The 23,860-nt window shown below is 41.1% G+C and overlaps 1 protein-coding gene across 1 annotated transcript; it reads left to right on the top strand.

The window, feature by feature from the left end:
• Window positions 1-4,935: 4,935 nt before the first annotated feature.
• btaf1 (BTAF1 RNA polymerase II, B-TFIID transcription factor-associated) lies at window positions 4,936-23,860 on the top strand. Its single transcript, XM_085297552.1, has 38 exons — window positions 4,936-5,337; window positions 7,013-7,136; window positions 7,969-8,083; window positions 8,616-8,759; window positions 9,354-9,553; window positions 10,654-10,787; window positions 10,957-11,086; window positions 11,167-11,235; window positions 11,336-11,425; window positions 11,530-11,629; window positions 12,179-12,351; window positions 12,585-12,725; window positions 12,841-12,965; window positions 13,371-13,491; window positions 13,653-13,757; window positions 13,967-14,116; window positions 14,724-14,866; window positions 15,005-15,179; window positions 15,316-15,519; window positions 15,774-16,194; window positions 16,348-16,532; window positions 16,632-16,788; window positions 17,085-17,194; window positions 17,320-17,521; window positions 17,656-17,804; window positions 18,205-18,357; window positions 18,863-18,984; window positions 19,396-19,563; window positions 19,710-19,787; window positions 19,894-20,023; window positions 20,124-20,265; window positions 20,379-20,509; window positions 20,661-20,783; window positions 21,261-21,413; window positions 21,618-21,829; window positions 21,933-22,092; window positions 22,365-22,535; window positions 22,678-23,860. Exons 1-38 carry the CDS (start codon window positions 5,324-5,326, stop codon window positions 22,822-22,824), a joined length of 5,571 nt encoding a protein of 1,856 aa, XP_085153678.1. The 5' UTR covers window positions 4,936-5,323; the 3' UTR covers window positions 22,825-23,860.

The raw sequence follows: 23,860 nt of genomic DNA, 5'->3' as shown, positions 1-23,860 counted from the left end.
GGCCCCATCCAAAGTTGTGTTTCTTAATGTTTACAGGCCTCCCAAATACTGCACAGACTTTTTTAATGACCTCAGTGAACTGCTGTCTGTGATCTGTGTTGATTTTGACTGTGTAATTATTGTTGGGGATTTTAACATTCATGTGGACAACCCTCAGGACAAAGGGACTAAAGACCTGAGTAACACTCTGGGCAACTTTGGGCTGACTCAGCATGTAACAGAGGCCACACATAATAGAGGACACACTCTTGACCTACTGATCTCCAAAGGCCTGAGCATTTCAAAGGTTACTGTGTCTGATGTGGGCCTGTCTGATCATTACTGTGTTTTCTTTGAAAGTAAAATCTCAGCCCACACAAATATATCAACAACAGTGATCACAAAACGGTGTATAACTGAACACAGTAGTGCAATTTTTAACCAGGTCTTCCCATTAACACCTGACCTGCCCAGAGGGTCAGTCAATGAGCTCGTCAATAGCTTCAATGCTAACATGTTAAATGTAATGGACACTATTGCTCCCATTAAGGTGAAGGTTATCTCTGGAAGGAAAAAGTCTCCATGGAGAAACTCCACACTGGTGAAAAATGAAAAAAGAGAGTGTAGGAAAGCTGAGCGCAGATGGAGAAAAACAAACCTCCAGGTTCATTATGACATTTATAAAGAGAAACTTCACAATTATAATTTACAACTGAGGAATGCAAGGAGGTCCTACTTCTCTGACATCATCACTAAAAACAGCCATAATGCTCGGGTCTTATTTTCTACAGTTGACAGGCTAACAAACCCTCCTGTGTCAGTGGCAGCTGAACTTCATTCGACCATGGCCTGCAATGACTTTGCCAAATTCTTCACTGAAAAAATCCAAAAAATTAGACAAGCAATTGGTACATCAACAGCAGATCCAGGATATGTACTGTGTCCACCAAAAAACTGTTTAAACACCATGAAACAGTTTCAACCTATTAACAGCAAAGACCTGGAGGACATCTTAGGTCAACTGAACTCCTCCTCCTGCTGTTTAGATGTCCTGCCAACAAGTTTTTTCAAAAAGGTCTCAAAGACTTTAGAGTCAGACCTGTTACAGATCGTCAACTTTTCTTTATTATCAGGTGTGTTTCCAGAATCACTAAAAACTGCTGTAATCAAACCTATACTGAAAAAGGACAATCTTGACAAGACACAAATGAACAACTACAGGCCGATCTCAAATCTCCCGTTTTTAAGTAAGATCATTGAAAAAGCAGTTTCTCAACAGCTCAGTTACTTCTTAAAACAGAATAATTGCTACGATGCCTTCCAGTCAGGTTTTAGACAGAACCACAGCACTGAAACTGCTCTGACCAAAGTGTTTAATGACATATGTCTGAATACAGACAGTGGAAAAATGTCAGTCCTAGTTTTACTGGATCTCAGTGCAGCATTTGATATAGTTGACCACAACATATTACTCAAACGACTGGAGAACTGGACAGGTCTTTCAGGAACTGTACTAAACTGGTTCAAAACATACTTAGAAAACAGGAAATACTTTGTATCAATAGGTAACTTCACATCTGAGCAGACAAGTATCACATGTGGAGTTCCCCAAGGTTCCATCTTGGGACCTCTTCTGTTTAACATCTACATGCTCCCACTGGCACAGATTATAAACAACAACAAAATAAACTATCACAGCTATGCAGATGACACACAAATATATATCACAATGTCACCAGGAGACCGAGGCCCTGTACAGGCTCTTGGTAAATGCATTGAGGAAATCAATGACTGGTTGTGCCACAATTTTCTCCAGCTAAACAAAAACAAAACTGAGGTAATAGTATTTGGCGCCAAAGAAAAACGATTACAGGTCACCAGAGAACTTCAATCTATACATCTAAAAACCACAAACCAGGCGAGAAATTTGGGTGTAGTGATGGATGCAGACCTAAACTTAGAAAAACACATTAAGACAATAACAAAGTCAGCTTACTATCACCTCAAGAATATATCAAGGATAAAAGATCTGATGTCTCAACAGGACCTGGAAAAACTAGTCCATGCATTCATCTTTAGTAGGCTTGATTACTGTAACAGCATCTTTACAGGTCTACCTAAAAAATCAGTCAGACAACTACAGCTCATTCAGAACTCTGCTGCTCGAGTCCTCACTAAGACCAAAAAAGTGGACCACATCAGTCCAGCTCTGAGGTCCTTACACTGGCTGCCTGTCCATCAGAGGATAGACTTTAAAGTTCTGATGCTGGCCTATAAAGCTCTGAATGGTTTAGGACCAAAATACATCAATGACCTCCTGACCCAGTATGAACCTTCCAGATCCCTCAGGTCATCTGGATCCGGTCTTTTATCAGTTCCCAGAGTCAGAACCAGACACGGAGAAGCTGCATTCAGCTTTTATGCTCCTTATATCTGGAACAAACTCCCAGAAAGCCTCAGATCAGCTGAAACACTCAGTTTATTTAAATCCAGGTTGAAGACTCACCTGTTCTCAGCTGCATTTGAATAAAGCACCAAATCCACACTTTAAGCTTAAATTTCAAAACTTACATTTAACTACTGATTTTATCTACTGTTCTGATTTTATCTGTTTTGATTTTATATACTGTTTTGTTTGTTTGTTTGTTTGTTTGTTAATTAGTTAGTTAGTTTATTTGCTTGTTTTAATCAATTTTAAATCATGCTTTTTATTTGTTCTTGTTTCTAATGTCTCTGTAAAGCACTTTGAATCACCTTGTTGTTGAATTGTGCTATACAAATAAACTTGCCTTGCCTTGCCTTGCCTTGTTGATGAGATGCAGCGTGCTAAATTAGTTCTATGACACAGTAAAAAAGTTTTTTAGTTGGGTAAAATAATTCTGTTAGAGTTTTAAAGCTCAGTGTGAGACAGAGTGTTAAGCCTTCAAATGGCTCTGCTGTTTCTATAATCCAGTGTCACCTAGGCATTACAAACGCTCACACTGTACTGAGCTAACACGTATTCAGTAAATTTGATGTAATATTGTTAAAAGCGTGGTTTAGTTTTAATGAGAGTCCACTTACAGATTAAACAGGGATCACATTGGGACATTACACACAAACAAAGAGGAAAAATAAAAAAACAGTTACATTTTAATGCTCAACAGCAACTGATCCTCCTCAAGATTTATGAGCTCATACACTTTACACACACTGAGGGATAAAAAAGTGAAGCTCTAAGAAATATATTCTCTATCATATTGCATGTTTAGTTTATGTATTTGCCACAACTGCGTTCAAAAGACAGTACAGATAGTACAAATACATAAATATCATCGAGATCTTAGCAGTCAATTGAAAAGAGATGTGGGCTCCTGATATGTTGCACTGTGACTGTGGCTGTAGAATGTTTGTAGCTGTGATCTGAGAACTGTCAGCCCTATATTTATGATCGCTTCATTTCAAATAACTGCAGGTATTTCTGCAGAAAATCCACTTCAGGCATGGATGAAGTAACTCTCTTGTGATATTATTTTTTCAGACAAATATTGTTTCACACATTTTTACATTAGTTTTCCAATTCTTTGTCTAAAAAGTGTTCCTATTCTTTTTTTAAACCTGTTAAAAAAGCCTAACTATAGATGTGTTGTTGTGCAATCAGTGAAATCAACTGCACTTGATATCCAGCACAGAACAGACGGGAGGATGGTGACAGTAAATGTTCAGGTTTCAGTAAACTAAATCAAGAGAATATGTTCACTAATTTAATTATGTTGTGGAGAAAAAATACAAGATTAAACGTATTTGAATTAAAATGACTTTTATAATCCTCTCTAAACCTATATAAGTGGGATTTGGTGTAATCTAAATGTGAGCACAGATTGCATTCCAAATCGCACTGCCCTGTGCTTATTTTAGATATTGCATAACAATGTTTCATAACAAAAAAAAATCTGAAAAAAGACAGGATATTCATTATGTGATAAAAAATCATTTCAGGTTCAAATCACTGAATTGAAATAATTCCAAAGGCCTGAGTTCTTTACAGTACTATCTATAATACTATCCATGACACTTAAAACTCTTTGTGCACTGTGCATGCTGTGCTTAGTCTACGTGACAGCTTGTGTATCTGCAATCTGGTGTTTTTTTTCTCATACAAAAAATATTGTTGTAGATGCTTGATAGACTAGAAAACTACACTTAAAATAAACAAAGAAGCTTGATTTGTATGACAGCACTTCACGAATCCTGTGGTCTGTGACAAGGCAATTGAGGTTTTTTAAATTCATCCTTTATGTCTCATTGCAAAGAAAAACAAAGGCCACATATTGGGATGAAAGTGGCTACACCACACATGAACACTGAATAATCACACTTTTGACAGAATTAAAGGCTATGAAAGGTGTCATTTAAAGACATACTGAGAAATGATAGTCGCCACTTTTTTGCTTGTATTCATGAGAACAGCTACCTTGGAAGTAAAGTGTTTGTGTTTTAGCCCCCTTTAGTGTTTCTTCATGCTTCTATAAGGAAGAAGACACAAGAAAAGCAAGAAACTGAGAAGATGAACCTTTCAGGACCATGGTCAGCTCAAGCTCAGTTGAGACGTTGAATCATCACGACTGAGAGAAATGTCTGCAATTTCTGTGGAAATACACTGAAACATTTAAAAAAAAAAAAAATCCATCTTAAATAATTTTATACTAGATGCAAATTCAATCAATGATATAACTATGACACATATTCTGCTGTTAATATGTTAATATGATATAAGCTGCTAACATATAGAATAAAAAATAACTATAGCAATATAAGGTGCAACAATGTATAGACACATCTGAAGAAAAAAGTATTCTTTTCGGGTGTTTTTTCCCTTTCGATTCGTTTCCTCTTTTAACGCGTGTTTTGATTGGCTCTCTCCGACCCTTGTAACCAATCAGCCTCCGCCTGCTATGGAGGAAGGAATAAATGCAAGATGGCTCCTCATATAAAAACAGTCTTCTGGGTCGTCCTCAACGTGCAACAAAATAACTCTTTAAATCTTATCAGGTTAAAATATTTATCTGCGAAGAGTTCTGAGGGGTGAACTGGGCTTTATGTTAATGGTACTTGGCGATATTTTGTGGAAGAAGACAGCAGAGAGACGACCGGGGCAACTTTGAAGACATGAATTGGTTGTGAACTCTCTCTCTTTGGTAGACAGAAGCACACTGTTGGGGCCTCGGCTAGCTAGCGGTAGCTGCTAGCTAGCTAATGACTGTCTGCTGTTATCTGTCGTACTGGAAACAGCGTAGCAAGAAAAGTTTCAAGTTGTCGGGTGCCTGTTGGATGTAGGACGCTGAAGTGCCCACAATAACTGACCATGGCTGTATCGAGGTAAGATACGTCTGTAGTAGCTCTGTTTATCTATCCCAGGGTGTTTTTTAGCTATTAGCTAGCGGGCTTGCTAATACCTGCTAGCTTTTGATTAGGAAGAGAATGGCATGGCGACGCCTGACAAACGTTAGCAAGTGTAATGTTACAGTGTGAATTGGTCGCCTCTTGTGATATCCCTCGAAGTGTTAACGTAAGTTTGGGCTCGTGTTCACTTTCAGGTGCGACATTAAAATACATCCCAGTACTCTGTAACACTCTGCTGATGCCGGCGTTAAGTACAGGTTAATTAACGTTGCTGTGGAGTTATGTCAGTAAAGCTGCTTTGCAAACAAGAGATGCCACCACTGGCTAGCCGCCTCTGCATGCACAACCAGTTAATGTCAGTGTCCGGAACAGTTGCACCTGTAAGTCAACCGTAAATACACTCAGGTGTAGTCCACCTATAGTTTGTTGGGGGATTGTTGTTATGTTGTTTCTCTGGTACTGAAGACTTCACGGCTCTTGTGTAGCTGATGGCATGTAAGTCCAGTTTTCTGATTCCAGCCCAGCAGGTTTTCCTTATAGATCAAGAAGATCCTTTATGAAACTTCTTAAGTGCTCCAGTTCATGCCTTTGCATTGTAACAAAACACAGAGATGGCAGGGATAATTTTGACTTAAGTGTGTTTCAGGGGCTAGTTTAGTTTTCATAACAGCACACTAAACAGGGGTCACATAGGAACACTGCACACAGAAGGGGGGGGGGGGGGGAAGGGGGGGGGGGCATCCTTCTTACCTCCTCTGCCTTCAGAGTTCATTACACAGAGTGAATCATGAAAATCACACACCCACATCTGAAAGATTTTAAAAAACACAAAAGAAAAGCCCATTGCATTCCAAAGCAAATGCTGCATTGGAAAAGTTCTGAAAGTAAATGACTCCAACAATGATTAAATATTAGAGAAGTATACTTCTCTAATATTTAACCAGTTATGTTAATATTAGAAACCTAAACAGTCACACTTCGATGATAGTTTTTTTTTTTTTTTTTAAGTCCAAATTTTAAAACTGATTTTTAGAGACGTTTGATTTCTTCCAAATATTCTTGTTGTAAACAGAATTTCTAAAATTTGTGTCGAGTCCACGTGTTGTGTGTATATTAGTGTGCGTTCATCTCTTGTCCAGATTAAGTGTTTGTAGAACCTGAAGGGATATCTGCACATCCCTAATCCACTTCACTTTATTAATAGACTGCTAATGACCTTGGTGAAAGACTGGAATCATTAGGCAGGTTGCTTGGGTGCAAAGCCAAGAAAATAAAGTAATGACTCTTTTAATTAGTTTACATCTTTAATTATTTGCACCGTAGAGCATCAAAAACAGATGGACTGATCGTAAAATTCCAGGATGATGCAGATTTAATTAATTAATTAATTTTAAATTAACTCCAATTATATTAATGGGTAACATTGAGAGCTTCATTCTTAGGAAAAAAATGCTTTCAGTATCTTAAATCTTCATTACATCATGTTTGAACATTAAGTGATCCAACAGGTTAATGTTCTGCTGCCACTGTTAAACATTGTGTAATTTGCTGACTGGACAGTGGCTGTCAAGAAGGTCCACGCTGATGTTCTACTGACTACTTTCAACCTTGATTTGTTTTCTTTTGTGTGCTTCTTGTAACCTGTCTTTAGACTTGACCGATTATTTATCCTGCTCGACACTGGAACCACACCAGTAACCAGGAAAGCAGCAGCCCAGCAGCTTGGAGAAGTGGTTAAACTCCACCCACATGAGCTTAATAACCTCTTATCAAAGGTGTGTATTTTCATATAATTGTGATTAGCTGTGAGGGTTGTCACAGGCTATCGAGCAGAAAAAATATTTTTCTGTGTATATTCATGTGTACACACCTTCATAGCTGTAAGGTGTACATATGTGACAAATATTTTGAGAATTTCTTGCAAAAGAAGAACAATATTTTTAAGTTGTCTGTAGTAGTGCAATGCTTCTGGTGACTTGACGCCATATTTGCTTTGCATGTTTGCTGTCCAAATAGAGTTGGTTATGCAGACTGCAACTGTTTTTGTGTAGTTGCTGGTGAACTTTTTCTCAGCTTCAAGTTGGGACTTAAAGGGAAAGAAAACCCAGCAGTATCAGAATGTCGTCTTTGTTTGTTTTTTCTAAACAACCCTGTTGGCTATACCAGCCTGAGTATCCATAAGTGCTCTCACACTCAGATGTGTGGAATATTAATAATGTCTTAAGGCATCTGTGTTTCCAACCAGATTAATGAGCTGAGCTTCATTATTGTATACAGAACAATCCTATAGTCTTGAGCTTTGTGAGATTGTATGGGGTTTAACTGGGGCGCTTTTCTCTTATCACAGTTTACAATCAGGTGTATATTAAGTTGCAGTGATGAATGCTCAATTTAAACATGGGCAAATTTTCAAATAACAATGTCAGATTATGTACAAGTAATTCCTGTGCATCACAAGATCAGACTCTATATGTTTTTGTTTTTGTCAGCAGCTGTCTTAAAATATGGCTATCTTGGGTACACCTCTTTGGCTGTATCTGTTAAAACTTTCTGTTTGCAGCCAATTGTACAAAGAGTCAATGCAATCTCTTTTCTGTCATTTATAAGGTCTTGACCTATCTAAGGAGTCCCAATTGGGACACCCGTATAGCAGCAGGCCAAGCTGTAGAGGCCATTGTGAAGAATATTCCTGAATGGAAACCAGCTCCAAAGCCTAAAGAAGGTGAGCATTTGTGCCTTCTCATTAAAATATTTAAGTGATGAGTTGGAGGTATATGCATCACAATAATCATTTGTTTTTGTGAAGTGATCTATTCTTTTGGTCAAACATGCTTATGAAAAAATTCAGACCACATAGGTTTGACTTAGGTTTCATATCAGTTCATAAAGTGACTGTTTTGTGTGAAAACTTGCGTACTAATTATTAGGTGCTTAAGGGTGTAATTGAATACATACTGGTTTAACACATGATGCCCTCTGTTGTGAACTGGAAAAGATGCCTAAAGTAGGTGTCCATGCCCCAAATTGATGTCTTTTTGTCTGTTTAGTTTCACACTAATTAATATTTTTTGTAAAATAGTGAAATGTTGCATCATTGTCTTTTTGTTTTTGCGAGTTATAACCTTCTCTGTGTTATATGCTCTGTGCTAATTTACCTACAATTTGAATATTGCACCTTCCCTTTCATTTTCACTTGGCTACACCATTTGAAATGACAATTTAATATTATGAAACTTTGTGTTTGTTCTGTAAAGAGTCCTGTGAAGACCTGTCTCCAGAAGAAACATCTTGCGACCGGTTGAGTTTCTACCACTTTGACATCTCCCGCCTGCTGAAACACGGGGCATCTCTGCTGGGATCTGCTGGGGCCGAATTTGAGCTGCAGGATGACAAAACTGGTTTGTAGTGACTCTTCAAATATTATTTCAGCTGCAATAACATCTATGCTCTTACACCCTCTCCCATGCACACGTCTGAACCTGCACGGCCTCTTGTCTGATTGTATGTGGCGTTTACCAAAGTGGAAGATTTTAAATCTGCATTTTCCTGCTTGTTTTTTTCCATTGAGGAAAGACATTATCTAATAAGTTTTTGATTTAAAATGAAGACCATTGTAACAGGTTGAAATGTGTTTGGACAAATGCCAGTCAAACCTGACCATTAAGACTGCTTTGTTACAAATTTGAATACAGTTTGAAAGGAGAAAGTTGTTCGTTCTTATCTTTTGGTGGTCATTTGAATTTGTAGTTCCTGTGTATGTCGTAACGCACGTAATGTCGTTTCCCTTTGGCCTCATTTGACTTCTCATTCTTGGTCCCAATATTACTGTTTACTAAATTTAACAAGTTCAGTGTGACATTCAAGACCATTCATAATGCTGTCTGTTGTTTAACGTAAATCTTTTGTTTGTTTGGGGGGTTTTTTGTCAGCTACATGCACTTTGAGCCAAAGTTTCTAAAGTTTCCAGCCAACTTCCTGTCATTTGTTCTCAGGTGAGATGGACCCCAAAGAACGTCTTGCATGCCAGAGAAAGCTTCTTCAGAAGAAGTTGGGTCTAGATATGGGTGCTGCTATTGGGATGAACACAGATGAGCTGTTCAACGACGAGGACCTGGACTATACCTGTCAACCCAATGCCCTCAGAGCACACGGAAGCAAAGCCACAGCTGGATCCAGCTCCGGAAACCACTTGGTGAGTCTCACTCGGACCTCTCGAGTCACCATATGTTAGCGCACATTTTGTCTCTTTGAGTTTAATGAATTGTCAAAGGGAAGTCTTAAACATACCTCTCAGTGTAGCCAGAACTTTTTAGGCTTAAAAGATGCTATTGCAGTTTATACCTATACCTGTTGCACTGCAGTATTAAAAACTTGTCTGTGCCAGATTTGTTTTTGTTTTGTTTGTAAATGGGTCATGTAGTTTGATTTTCATGTCGTGGGCCCTTTTTGTGAAGTTCTGCACGCTTCCTGTGAGTATGCACGGCATAGCAATAGAGTAGATTCATCATCTTTTTTTATTTCTGCCTCATCAATATTTGTGGCAGCTTCCAGTTGTTGAAACTGTCACTATGGTTCTTCATTTGCTGGAACACTTGTTTGCAGAAAGTCAAGCACAGGATGAGGAAATTAAAATGGTTTGTGTGTGAATAGGCAGAGGGAATGCTGTTGTTAAGTCAAATTGTTGAATGTTGTCATTGTGTTTCTTAAATTTGTAAAGTCTTAGTTCAAACTATAGAATCAAAGACATTCCTTTGTCTCTGACCACCTGTCCAGCCAATTTGGTGCTGGGTGAGGCTGACGTGGGTTTTATTGTAGATACATTGTATCTGAAAGATCTGTTTCTTGTGTTGTACACTTCCTGCTTTTATGATCCTTTTGGTGAGCAGGAACACACACACATACACAGTGCCTTGTCTTAGCACCATTGGGGGGGTTTTACAGTGGGAGGTGCTTGTGCTGTGATGTGTATTGTAACAGTTTGTCAATAGAGAGCTGCTCTTTGAAGGATTTGGGCTAGAGACAGGTGATGAGCATTATGCTCCACCACCTGGTTCTGACCAAAGCTCTCCCTCGTTAGCGAGTTAAAGACCGGTTGAAGATGTTCTGTCTTGTTTTTCGTTCTTCATGAGGAATAAGTCTCTAAACTAGCGGGGCCTGTGGAAACAGACTCAACAGCTGTCAGCTTAGAGTTGCTGTTTATTATAATTGGAAAGTTTTCTTGAAACAGTATCCCCACTTTGAGATTCACTAGAGGAGGAATTTCTTAATTAACACCACTCTTTTGTTTTTTAGACCATTCAGGCAGCTGAATTGATCGACTCAGAGTTCCGACCAGGCATGAGCAGTCGTCAGAAAAATAAGGCTAAGAGGATGGCCAAGTTGGTAGCAAAGCAAAGATCCAGAGACATGGATCCTAATGAAAAGAGGTAGGACTATCTATATATTCTGGATTCTAATCAAAACTGTATGTTTGGAAGAGTGCATGTGTTGTATTTTACATGGGGTTTTGTTTTTTGTTTTTTTGTCAGCGTACTTAGTTTTTTAAGATTCGAGAGTTATCATATCCTGTGACTTTCATTTGTCTTTAACCTTTAGTAACGACAGTTTTGAAGGTGAACCTGAGGAGAAACGAAGAAAAACCACCAACGTAGTCACTGAGCAACCAGCAACAGAGCATAAGATCCTAGTCGACAACGTTCCGGATAACTCCAGTCTATTCGAGGAGGTAAGCAATCAGAAACAAGTCGGTGAAGCTGGTATAGATGACAGTGTCAGATAGCTGATGCGTTATTGTTTTCTCCTTAGACGAACGAGTGGCCTCTGGAGAGCTTCTGTGAGGAGCTTTGCAATGACCTCTTCAATCCCTCGTGGGAGGTAAAAACACAATACTTATTTTCACTTGATAATGTAAGTTGAATGAGAGGGGGTAGAGTGGGCTCAAAGAATAACCACATGTGTTGTTTTTGTTTCTCAGGTTCGTCATGGTGCAGGCACCGGTCTTAGAGAAATCCTCAAGTCCCATGGTGCTGAGGGAGGGAAGGTGGTGGGAAGCACTGCAGAACAGGTAGGTCTCAACCACATCTTCAGGCTTTTTTTTTCCTTTTTTTTTTTTTAAACAGCTGAGTGAGAATCGGAAATGACCCAGACTGTACTGATATTTTGATGCAGATGTTACGGCAGCATCAGGAATGGATAGAAGACGTGGTCATCCGGCTGCTGTGTGTCTTTGCTTTGGACCGCTTTGGCGATTTTGTATCTGATGAGGTAGGTTTGTTTGTTTATCAACAAATGTTTTTTGAACATATTTGTCCTAGAGTTTTTCCACTCCTTTGTACATTCCCTTACGCGCCTTACTGAAAGGTTCAGCACTCTCCATTCCAGGAATTTGCAGGCTGTGTAGGGACAATGCTAAAGGTTACTGTTTTTTTTTTTTTTTTTTTGGGGGGGGGGAAGGGTTGTTTTGTTTTTTGTTTTTTTTTGTTTTTTAAGTGTGACACATGTATATAATAAACTTTTTTTTTTTTTGATTGGGTGCTACATTTCTTTATAAAATTCCTTCCAAAATCACTGTTTTCAAAGAAATTAAAGTAAATTCTCAGTAAATTATTAATTTAGCATAAACTAGATAAACTAGGACTTCACAGATGCAGGGAATTGAGGTCTGATTGTGACAGTGTGTTACCATGTTTAGCCTGTAGGAGGAAGCCAAACTTTTTACTTATGTTTGTCAGATGTGTGTCACTCAGCTCAATCTGTGTCTTTGGCTTTGATTTAACTCTTTCTATCACAATCTTGCTCTCTTCCTTTTGACAGGTAGTGGCTCCTGTTAGGGAGACGTGTGCTCAGACACTGGGTGTGGCCCTTCGCCACATGAATGAATCTGGTGTTTCGAGGACGGTAGATGTCCTACTGAAGCTGCTGAAAGAGGACCAGTGGGAGGTGCGTCATGGAGGCCTGCTGGGAATCAAGTATACCTTGGCTGTTCGTCAGGTACACCATCTCTATCACTGTGCATATGATGAGTTTTGAATAAGAATAGCAAGATTCGACATTGTATTTGATTCGAGTAGCGTGTGGCCATGAATGTGAATTGTGGGGAACAGGAGGTGTTATACTTGGACAAAAAGCTTTTTTCAGACTGGACGCATATGTTCTCGTTGTTATCTCGCTTTCTGATGCTGTATACACACATGCTGATTTTCATCTTCTCTTTTGTGTCAAAGGACTTGATTGCTGTTTTACTTCCCCGTGTGCTCCCTGCAATCACAGACGGCCTACAGGACTTGGATGACGATGTCAGGGCCGTGGCAGCTGCAGCCCTCATCCCTGTGGTCAGGGGCTTGGTGCAGCTACTGCCCAATAAGGTGTGAAACAAAACCAGTTTCAATTTCTGTGGTGAAATGTGCATTCTGTTAGTAGTTAAACTTTCTGCTGTCCTTGTTGCTTATTAATTTAGTCTGAAAACTTAATGTCTCTCAGGTACCCTTCATAGTGAACACACTATGGGATGCACTTTTAGACCTGGACGATCTGACTGCTTCCACCAATAGTATTATGACTTTGCTGTCCTCGCTGCTAACCTATCCACAGGTTCGACAATGCAGGTCAGTTTCAAGCTTATGCAAAAAAGAGACTAATAAAGTAATATATCAAAAAATACTGTTGATTTATTGAATAATAGGAGACTCACAATACCAGAAATTGGTTCCAGCGATTCCATATTTCAAACCTTGACTCCAAACCATACACAGCTTTTGCAGGGTGTCTTCATAAGAGCATTAAGTGCTGTCATAGAATTTTGTCAGTGACCTGACATTAACTGACATTATTAGTAACTTGGGGTGAAAGCCAACTCACAACAGTACTTTGTGTTAAACACTTTTTAAATGACCTAATTTTCCATAAAAGGGCACAAACAGACAATACACCCCACAGAACCACAAGCACAAAATTAGACGAGCGCCAACTCTTTAGCTATGACCCTTTTTTTTTTTTTTTCCTCATCCCAGCATGCAGCAGTCACTAACTGTTCTGGTTCCTCGGGTATGGCCATTCTTGAGACACACTATATCATCAGTAAGACGAGCAGCACTGGAAACGCTTTACACACTACTGTCTAAAGCTGACCAGGTAAAGATCTAACAATAATAATCGGATAGTACATCTACATATATTTACAAAAATATGAGCAAAATATTTCTTTTGTTTTGTTTTTTTAGCTCTTAATCCAGCTTTAAACTGAATTGCATCCCTAATAATAAGGTGGCGTTTTTGTGGTTTTGCTGTTCCAGAGCTGTGCAGCGTGGATAAATCCCATCCTACAAGACATGCTGCGGCATATCTTCCAGTCTTGCATACTAGAGAGCAATGAGGAAATCCTTGAACTGATCCTAAAGGTTTGTTACATGACTCACCTAACTACTTTGGGTTAAATGACAAACTCTGTCCAACTTTGGTTATAAAACACAGCTGGAACGATACAGACGATGCTGTATTGTCGATTTTTAATGTAAATGTTAAATTTTTTATTTTTTTTTATACTTGGATAGCACATATGGGAGACTTTGATTTTTTTGCATTGTTAATCTGCGTCTTTTATGTGCAGGTGTGGATGGAGCTGCTGTCTCAGGCCCCCCAACAGTATGTGGTAGCAGCCAGCTGTCCATGGATGGGTGCCTGGCTCTGTCTCATGATGCAAGCTTCCCACATTCCAATAGACCTGAACATGCTGCTGGAAGTAAAAGCCCGCTCCAAGGTTGTATACTTTATCTTTATACACATAAAAACTTTTATTTTCAGCGTATCTTTTGTTTTAGAAGTAGGAAGGAGCAATTTTACAGTGACAGGAATTAATATGATACATTTAAACAAAAGGTCAGCATGACATAATTTGGAATGATTCAGTGTTTCCACTTCTATTTTTATCAATGGGTTCATGCAAATAATGCAGATTCCCTATCACACAAGTCAGTGCACCTTGCTGTGGTTGCTAGGTTACAGACTGGCAGACAATAAGAGTCTTACAGCCATGTTCTGCATTTTTGAGCCAGTGGAGCTTAAACCTTAACCGTCTGGAGGAGGAAATAAGAGACAGGGGATGCACTGGCACACAGAAGCGTGCACCCACCCACCAAGTGGCTTAAATGCCGGTTTAACGAGGTGTGGCGGAACTGAGGAACAATAAAAAGAACTTGGGATGGACAGGTTTGCTTTGCATGTAATGAACTAATAGTGTTAAAAGAAGGGAAGCGGACAAATGTCTACAGAAGGTGTCTTTCCACTCTTAAAACCACGTCAAACATGTAGATTTGGCATCTTCTGAAATAAAACAAACTTTAACTAATATCATGTTGTTCAAACAGGATAAATGTGGCACAAAGGGACGTCAAGCAAGCAGTCAGGTGAAGGAAACTGTTCAGGAATATATAGCGGGTGCAGAGACGGTGACAGATGACCCAGTTACGAGGGACTATGTAGTAGTTCGTGCTCGACTTATGGCTGCCAAGTAAGTTTTCATAGTTATAATGGGAAGAAAACGCTTTAACTTAATGATCTTTAACTCTCAAGAAATAACTGGAATTGCTGACTAAGTGATCGAGGTTGCGTTTGCACTGACTGCTCTCTTTGTACCTGTGTAATCCAGATTGCTGGGGGCTTTGTGTCGGTGTATTTGTGACCCTCAACTCAATGCTGCATCCCAGGAGATCAGACCAGCAGAATCTTTGGCTCAGCTATTGCTCTTCCATCTCAACTCCAAGTCTGCCCTGCAGCGAATCGCAGTGGCATTAGTGCTTTGTGACTGGGCTGCACTGCAGAAGGTAAAATTCAGTTGTTGAGATTTTTTTTTTTTTTTTTTTTTTTTTTTTTGTTAAATAAGATTAAGATTTATTGACTTGGCAGCAAAGCAGAATCGGGCTTTCAGAAGCTGAAAGGTTTTCTCTCGTATCTTTTCAGGATTGTCAGTCGGTGTCATCCACCGTGCTGCCTCGTCTTCTGGCCATTCTGTCTGAGCAGCTGTATTATGATGAGATCGCCATCCCCTTCACACGCATGCAGAATGAGTGCAAGCAGCTGATTGCACTGCTTGCTGATGCCAACATAGACCTCAAGGACCGCCTCAATTGTAACGTTTTCACCATTGATCAAGCCAGTGAGCTGGTAAGTCAATACACACACATGTGCACTGATAAACCTTTGACACACGATTATCAGATTGGTGAAGCACCGTGATCTTTATTAGGATTTTGCAGCATGTTTGTCATCTAGGTATGGTGTCTCAACAAAACCATGAATGATTTTTGATCAAAAACTGTAACAATTCTTGGCTTCGAAGGTTAATGGATATTGCACTCTGTAACACATCAGACTCGTTTTCAATCACACCCTTTATCCCCCTCCTGCTTGTTCCCTAGGTAACCACCATCTTTGCAGAGTCAACAGCCGGGTTTAATGTAAAGTCCAAACAGTGGCCAGCCCTGGACAGCAAACGGCAGCAGGCTCAAGCGACTGTGATGGAGACCAGCACAGAATGGCAGCAGCTGCATCTGCGTGTGCACATGATCGCAGCCTGTGCCGTGATTAACCTGCAGGTGCTCCCCGACAAACTGAACCCACTCGTCAGGCCTCTGATGGAGGCCATCAAGAGGGAGGAGAACACCCTGATCCAAGGTTATGCTGCCTCTTTTATAGCCAAGCTGCTTCAACAGTGTGCCGGACGCTCGCCGTGCCCCAACCCTAAGATCATCAAAAACCTCTGTGCCTCAGCCTGTGTGGACTCTGCAACCACGCCCTCATCTGCTTGCCCCGTACCTCCGACACAGGAAAATGCCAAAGGTGAGACCTTTTGAAGCTTGGCTCTATTTTCAGTCTGTCAGCTACAAACAGGATTTTAAATTTGGGGTTTCAGTGATGTTTTAAAAGGTTTGACTCGTGAATATAAAAATCATGTGTTAACACTGATGGTTTTCTTAATTGTCATGCTTTCAGGGGGTGGCTTGGAGAAAGACGGCATGCATCACATGGTCAATAAATCTCGAGGTATCATCACTCTGTATCGCCACCAAAGAGCTGCGTTTGCCATCACCAGTAAGAGGGGTCCAGCTCCTAAAGCGCCAAAAAACCCAACCACAGAGCTTCCTCCTGGCAGCACCATCAGCTCAGAGAATGATGAGGTACAGAAGAACTAAAGTACATTTTCAACACATTGAGCTTAAAACCAACAACGCCATGTTGTCTTTACTGTTCTTGGTCTTTTTTTTTTTTCATTTCAGAGCAGGAAGCCATTTCTTATTCAGAGACGAGGTGCAGAGTTCGCCCTAACAACTATTGCACGGCACTTTGGTGCAGACCTCACAAAGTCTCTGCCATACCTTTGGGAGAATACGGTGGGACCACTGACGTCAGTGGCAACAGAAAATCAGTGCATTGGTATGTTGATTATGTTGATCAGGTTTTGATCTTTGATAGACACTGGTGAAAATATCGTCACCTTGATTTTCACCAATATAGACCTGTAACTGTCACTTAGGAACATAAACTGTGCTATTTTAGATTTAATTGTAGATATCTTAGAAACGAAAAGCTGTATAGAGTCTCACGATTCAGTGATCAGTGGAATGAAAGGCCTCCTTTCACCGAACCGATTCTCTATATCCTTCCGTGTTTTCACATCGTTAAGATGTACAGAGTTGTTACTCTGAATCATTGTGTTTCATGTGTTGTAGATAGGCAGGCCCAGCTGGAGAGGGGCGACGCTGCAGCTCAGGAATTGGTCAACTCTCTACAAGTACTGGAAGTCATGGCAGGAGCCATGGCTGCCGAACTCAAGCCTTTGGTAAGTTTGATCCATTTTGACTGATTTACTTTGATCACTTTTTATGATTATCATGGATTTGGAATCCGTGACATTTTATGGAGATTGTTGGACTTTTTTTTTTTTTTTTTTTCCTTTTCCTGCAGTTATTGGAACACCTGCCCCATTTGTTCACCTGCCTCCAGCACCCATACACAGCAGTACGTCACATGGCAGCACGCTGTGTTGGTGTGCTTAGCAAGATAGCCACACTGGAGACCATGAACAGTTTCCTTGAGTGTGTATTACCCTGGTTAGCTGCTATTGATGACTGCACCAAACAAGAAGGCGCCATCGAGGCTTTAGCCTGTATCCTTCAGTGACATTACCTTTCAGTTTTTTTACCTTTCTGATATAAGAGCACTCCAGAACTGATTTATTTGTGCCTTTATTTAGTGTATTCCTGTGCTGTATTTTACTGTCCTTGACCAAGACTCCTGCAGGTGTCATGGAGCAGCTGGATGTGGACATTGTGCCCTACATCGTGCTGCTGGTAGTACCAGTGCTAGGCCGCATGAGCGACCCCAGCGACAGCATTCGTTTCATGGCCACACAGTGCTTTGCTACACTCATCCGCCTGCTGCCACTAGAGGTACGAGCACCCAGACAGCAGGCTAAAGTGCAGTTTTAATAATTATTTAATGTTTACATCAGGGATGTCAAACTCCTTTTACACTGTGACCTACATACAGGGTATAGAAGTTTAAGTACAAACTTGATCCCTGGGGTAGCTGTATATTAGAAAAAGAAGTACAATTGCCTCAAAATTTCTGCTGAGAAATAGTACTTTAGTAAATCTGTCGCCATGAATCCTGATCAGTAAGAAAGCTGTAAAACTTGTGAAAGTCCAGAATTTATACCTACCTTTACATTTTCCACAGCTGTACAGTGGACAGGATTGGAGTCTTTGCTGGGCAAATTTTGGCCCCGAGCCTTATGTTTGACACCTCTGGTTTGGACTCTGAGTAATGTATTTTCCTCTTTTCTACCAGGCGGGTATACCAGACCCTCCTGCCATGTCTGCTGACCTGATCCGGCAGAAAGCTAGAGAACGTCACTTCCTGGAGCAGCTGCTAGATGGCAGAAAGTTGGAGAACTACAAAATCCCGGTGCCCATTAAAGCAGAGCTCCGGAAGTACCAGCAGGTTTGTGTCACGTTTAAGGATGCCCACCCTGTGGATATTTTGACACACGAACAACTTCTGGAACAGTTTAGTGCTTTAGTCTCATCACCTCCAGTGTGACCGTATTTCTGCCACATTAAAGACTGAGGTTCCCTTAAATGCGGAAGGCTGGCAACATAGATAGAGATGCTGACAACAAATGGTTTACTTTACAGTAAATTTTAAAGCAGTCAAATGGAGGTTAAGTAAATGTGCTGGCTCTTCTTTGAACTGGCTTCTAGCAGCTCTACTGAGAACGAATCTATCTCTGTAATACAGAAGTGAAGACATCCTGTTTGAAATGTTGCTGAAATCGCTGCCACATCCTCAGCATCACTAATGTAACTGACTCATAGGCACTGAAACTGATGGGTGTCATTGAAGAGATTGTTTTGATGACTTTTGTCTAATCATTAGTATGATTAACCAGTGAAACCTTGATATTCAGTGTTGTGGTATTTGAGCGTTGGTGTGTTTAATCTTGCAGGATGGAGTGAACTGGTTAGCATTCCTGAACAAATACAAGCTGCATGGGATCCTGTGTGACGACATGGGTCTCGGCAAGACGCTGCAGTCCATCTGCATTCTGGCAGGCGATCACTACCTCAGGTACTAACAGCACTGTTACAGAGATGGAGTACGTGCTCAAATATATTATCTGTTTAAACAGTGCTATGCTACTCTATGCAGTCATTGTCAGAGGCTTAATAAGTGTGAGTTGTTTTACGCCCATTTTTAATGTGGTTTAAATGCAGACAAAACACGAGTAACCTCCACGAGAATAATTTTTATAGGTATTACTCGTCCACATGCCTTATTGCCCTATAAAAGACAGAATATGGTTTGACAGCTTGAATACCAGCGGTGGTCTGTCCAGGCTCGGTGCATTCTTAAAGCTGCCTTTGATCTTTGACCTTTAAAACTCTGATCCAGTCTCATGTTTGAAGCGCTGTGTTAGAAATTGTGACTCAGTGTGTGGGTGTGTGTGTGTGTGTGTGTGTGTGCACGCGCACGCTTCAGGGCACAGGAATATGCCAAGACTAAAGCAGCAGACTGCAGCCCCCTGCCCTCTCTGGTGGTGTGTCCTCCCACGCTGACTGGCCACTGGGTGGACGAAGTGGGCAAGTTCTGCGCCAAAGAGTACCTCAACCCGCTGCACTACACTGGGCCTCCTACAGAGCGGATGCGGTAAGGATTAGTCAGAGTTGACTGCAGGAGAATGATTCATGCTCTCATTTTTTTTGTAAAATTGAATAAGTGAGGAAGAACAGTTTGTGTGTGGGTAGAGATGAATGCATTTATTTGAAGCTAAGTAAACATGTACTTCTTTTCAGGCTGCAACACCAAGTGAAAAAACACAATCTTGTTGTAGCCTCTTACGATGTTGTCCGAAATGACATAGATTTTTTTAGGTGAGTGCTACTCCAAAGGTTTTTTGTTTTTTGTTTGTTTTTCTGTTTGTTTTTGTGTTTTCTGTTCTGCATTTTAAAGTGATTTTATTTCTTTTTACTTTTCTAGAAATATAAAATTTAATTACTGTATCCTCGATGAGGGTCATGTGATCAAGAATGGGAAAACCAAACTGTCCAAAGCCATAAAACAATTGGCTGCCAACTTCCGAGTCATTTTGTCAGGAACGCCCATTCAGGTGAGGCTTCCTTTGTGATCTGAAAAGGAAATGGAGATTTCCATTCTTTCCATGTTTTCTGCAGCTCAGAGTGGAATAATGTTTAATGCTCTAACTTCAGAATAATGTCTTGGAGCTCTGGTCGTTGTTCGACTTCCTAATGCCGGGCTTCCTCGGAACAGAAAGGCAGTTTGCTGCACGGTACGGTAAACCAATCCTAGCCAGCCGAGACGCTAAAAGCTCATCGAGGGAGCAGGAGGCAGGTATGTGAACCCCCTAGTTTTTGTTTGTTTTTTCAGATATTAGATTTTCTCTCATTCTATCTGGTTACTCTTACTGAATGTGGCCTACCATTAATGTTGCCTTCTCCATGTAGGAGTCCTGGCAATGGAGGCCCTGCATCGACAGGTACTACCCTTCCTTCTGAGGAGGATGAAGGAGGATGTCCTCCAGGATCTTCCTCCTAAAATAATTCAGGACTATTACTGCAACCTGAGCCCTCTACAGGTATTGACCCATAATGACCTTGGAGACATTCCACATTAGTATGATGAACAGTAGTTGGAATGTGTGTTTGCAAAGTCTTGGTTGGAATCCATGCTGGTAAAACTTGTTAGTGGCACAGTTTTATTGATTTTGGCTTCGTCACTGCCTGCAGGTTCAGCTGTATGAAGACTTTGCAAAGTCTAGAGCCAAGGCCAGTGTGGATGACAGCATCTCTGTAGCTTCTACAGAGGAGGAGGAAAAGCCCAAGCTGAAGGCCACAGGCCATGTCTTCCAGGTATGTGTGGTTTGATAAATGTGGTCTTTGCGGTTCATATGTGAAGAAAGTTTGTCCTGACCATAATGTGTAGCTTTGAATTGTTCCTTTCTGGTAAATGGAAAAGCAAATGTTTCTTAAATATTTATGCAGTAGAATATGGTACCTGCATACCCCCCACATATTTTCCACACCATGGCAGAATATAAGACGGACAAAACAGTGGCCTGCTCATGAAAACTGTAGGCTTATAATCTCTCTTTTGCCTTTTACCCTTAAAATTTGACATTTGGAGATTTGACTCGTCAGTGAGGAAATTCTTGCTTGTCAGTGTCACACGGTTTCCTCATTTGTCCTCCTGATGACTGACATCTTAAAATCTGTATCAATGTTTTTTATTATTTGCATCTTATAAAACCTTACGTGAGTTTTTAACAGTCTTTCCTTTGCTGATGGTTCGCCGTGTTAATAGTTGGGTTTATGTCTTCATTCTTTAAGGCGCTGCAGTACCTGCGGAAGCTGTGTAACCACCCCAGCTTGGTCTTGACCCCTCAGCATCCAGAGTACAAACGCATCACTGAGCAGCTGGCAGGACAGAACTCAAGCTTGCGAGACATTCAGCACGCGCCAAAACTATCTGCTCTCAAACAGGTGAGATATCACTCTTCAGGTCATCTTTCTCACGTCTTCCGTGGACCAAGTGTTTGATCCTGATAACTTTTTGATTTTACACAAAGATATGTAGGAAGAAGAGATTCTATAAGGATGTTTGTTGTATTCAGTTATCCAACCGTTCACTTGTATCTGATTTCAAAGATGCCCCATGCCTTCAGTCTAACACGTTTCTGCTCTCAGCTGCTGTTGGACTGCGGACTTGGTGGTGGTGGAGGATCAGAGGGGGCCACTGAGGCAGTGGTGGCCCAACATCGTGTGCTAATCTTCTGTCAGCTGAAGAGTATGCTGGATATCGTTGAACATGACCTGCTGAAACCCAGACTGCCCACCGTCACATACCTGAGGCTGGATGGCAGCGTGCAGGCCGGCCAACGTCACTCTATAGTTTCCAGGTTAGCTCATCTGTACAGTTGCTCGCTGTCAAACACAGAAGTCTGCTCAATGCGAGTTTGCTAAATGAATGCAAGACTAGGATTTCTTCTTTCTGTGCCTCAGGTTTAACAATGACCCATCAATAGATGTGCTGTTGCTGACCACCCATGTTGGTGGTCTGGGTTTGAACCTGACTGGTGCAGATACCGTGGTGTTTGTGGAGCATGACTGGAACCCAATGAGGGACCTGCAGGCCATGGACCGTGCCCATAGGATAGGACAGGTACTGTTGTTGAACACACTTGCTCAGCAGAATATCAGTGTGTAGACAGATTTAGGCAGTCCAGGTTGTTTTGATGACTCTTAACCTTCCTCTGACACTGAAATTGCACAATCAAATCCCGCGTAAAGAATTGACTTTCTTTTAGTTTCACATTGGATCAGCCTTGGATTGTATCAAGAGGCTGCTGCTGTCTAAAGCTAGTGATGCAAAGAGAAGCAGTTGAAATTAGATTGGCATGAAAGCATTTAGTACGTTCCATTTGTCTTTTGCAGAAACGGGTGGTGAACGTGTACAGGCTGATCACACGAGGTACGCTGGAGGAGAAGATCATGGGACTGCAGAAGTTCAAGATGAGCATCGCTAACACTGTTATAAGCCAAGAGAACGCCAGCCTGCAGAGCATGGGCACAGACCAGCTCCTCAACCTCTTCACACTCGACAAGGTGAGAGCAGCTCTGTCCTCTAGTGTTTGTACTATTGTTACTGATTTCTAATAACAGTCAAATTTTTATGTTCTCCACTAACACATGCACGCATCTTTCCCCTGTGTTTGGCTGAACTCCCTTGTCTGTAAATGTGTTTCAGGAGGATAAAGGTGAGAAGGGCGAGCAGTCATCAACCTCAGGAAAGACTTCCATGAAGTCAGTGCTGGACAGCTTGGGAGAGCTGTGGGACCAGCAGCAGTATGATTCAGAGTACAACCTGGACAGCTTCATGCACTCTCTGCAGTAGCACTGTGTGCAAGTCCACCCAGCATCCATCAGGCGTCTCGCCCTCTGGCCGAGCAGGACCCGGTCAGAGCGCGAGGAGACCCCTATTGCTGCAGCCACATGCCTAACACCGCCACCTTAAATAGAGTAACGTTAAGGAGTCCCTGAAGGATAATACTCTCAGTACATTTCCCACTGCGATTACTTACCCACAGCCAAAGACCTGAATCGTTGTCGTTCTACAGTCGATAGGTATGCAGCAACATCACTCAAACTTATTCTCATGAGGTAAGTTACCCAGGTCCTTTGCAAACCTGAGAGAATAAAACCATGTGATGATGTAACAACTGTGAAAGACGTCGTCTACAGTAGCGGAACGTTTTCCACTCTTTCAAGTGCACAGTGTTTCATAAGTAAAGTTATCATTTATAGTTACAGCAGCAGGCGCTACTTTTACAGCCTTCTACCCTCTGCTCATATCACATTGCCAGAGTAAACAGTGTTAACTGCTTCAGATGTTACTACCTAGATGCACCTTCCTCATGTGCGCCCTCTTCTACTACCGCCGCCACCTCTCACAAAGTCTTAAAACACCGTTATACCCACCTCTCTGCCTGATGGATACAAACATGTTTTTGTATGAGAAAAGGAAACAGGGAGAGAGTAACAAGAAGCCACAGGATGCCGTCACACAGTGCTGGCTTTTTATAGCACAACGCTGAGCTCAGGAGCGGGTTGTGCTATGTCAAGACGACTCCCGTTCTTCAGACCATGCCCTGGAAGAGTCTGTTCACAAAAAATGTGGTCATCAGGAGGCCCTGTTTGAGAAACTATATTCTGTGTCCACCTTCTCCACATGTACTGTAAAGAGACTGACCCGGGAAAGCACTGCGCGTCAAAGCAAGTTTACAGAGATGGAACTGAGGAGGCCAAGCTGTGGCTGGTACCTGAAACTTGTCATAAGTATTTTTAAAAAATGAATAGACTTGTACATAATTGTCTAATTGCTGCTTTTTGTTTATGATCTTGGGATTGTAATAAATTCTACAAACCTTTGA

The sequence above is a fragment of the Mchenga conophoros genome, linkage group LG13 (genome assembly GCF_057382185.1).
Source record: "Mchenga conophoros isolate Kocher_MC1m ecotype Shallow Benthic linkage group LG13, M_conophoros_male_GT1.1, whole genome shotgun sequence".
Classification (NCBI taxonomy): domain Eukaryota; kingdom Metazoa; phylum Chordata; class Actinopteri; order Cichliformes; family Cichlidae; genus Mchenga; species Mchenga conophoros.
The sequence above is the reverse complement of the archived record's forward strand: the minus strand, read 5'-3'. Positions and strand labels throughout refer to the sequence as shown.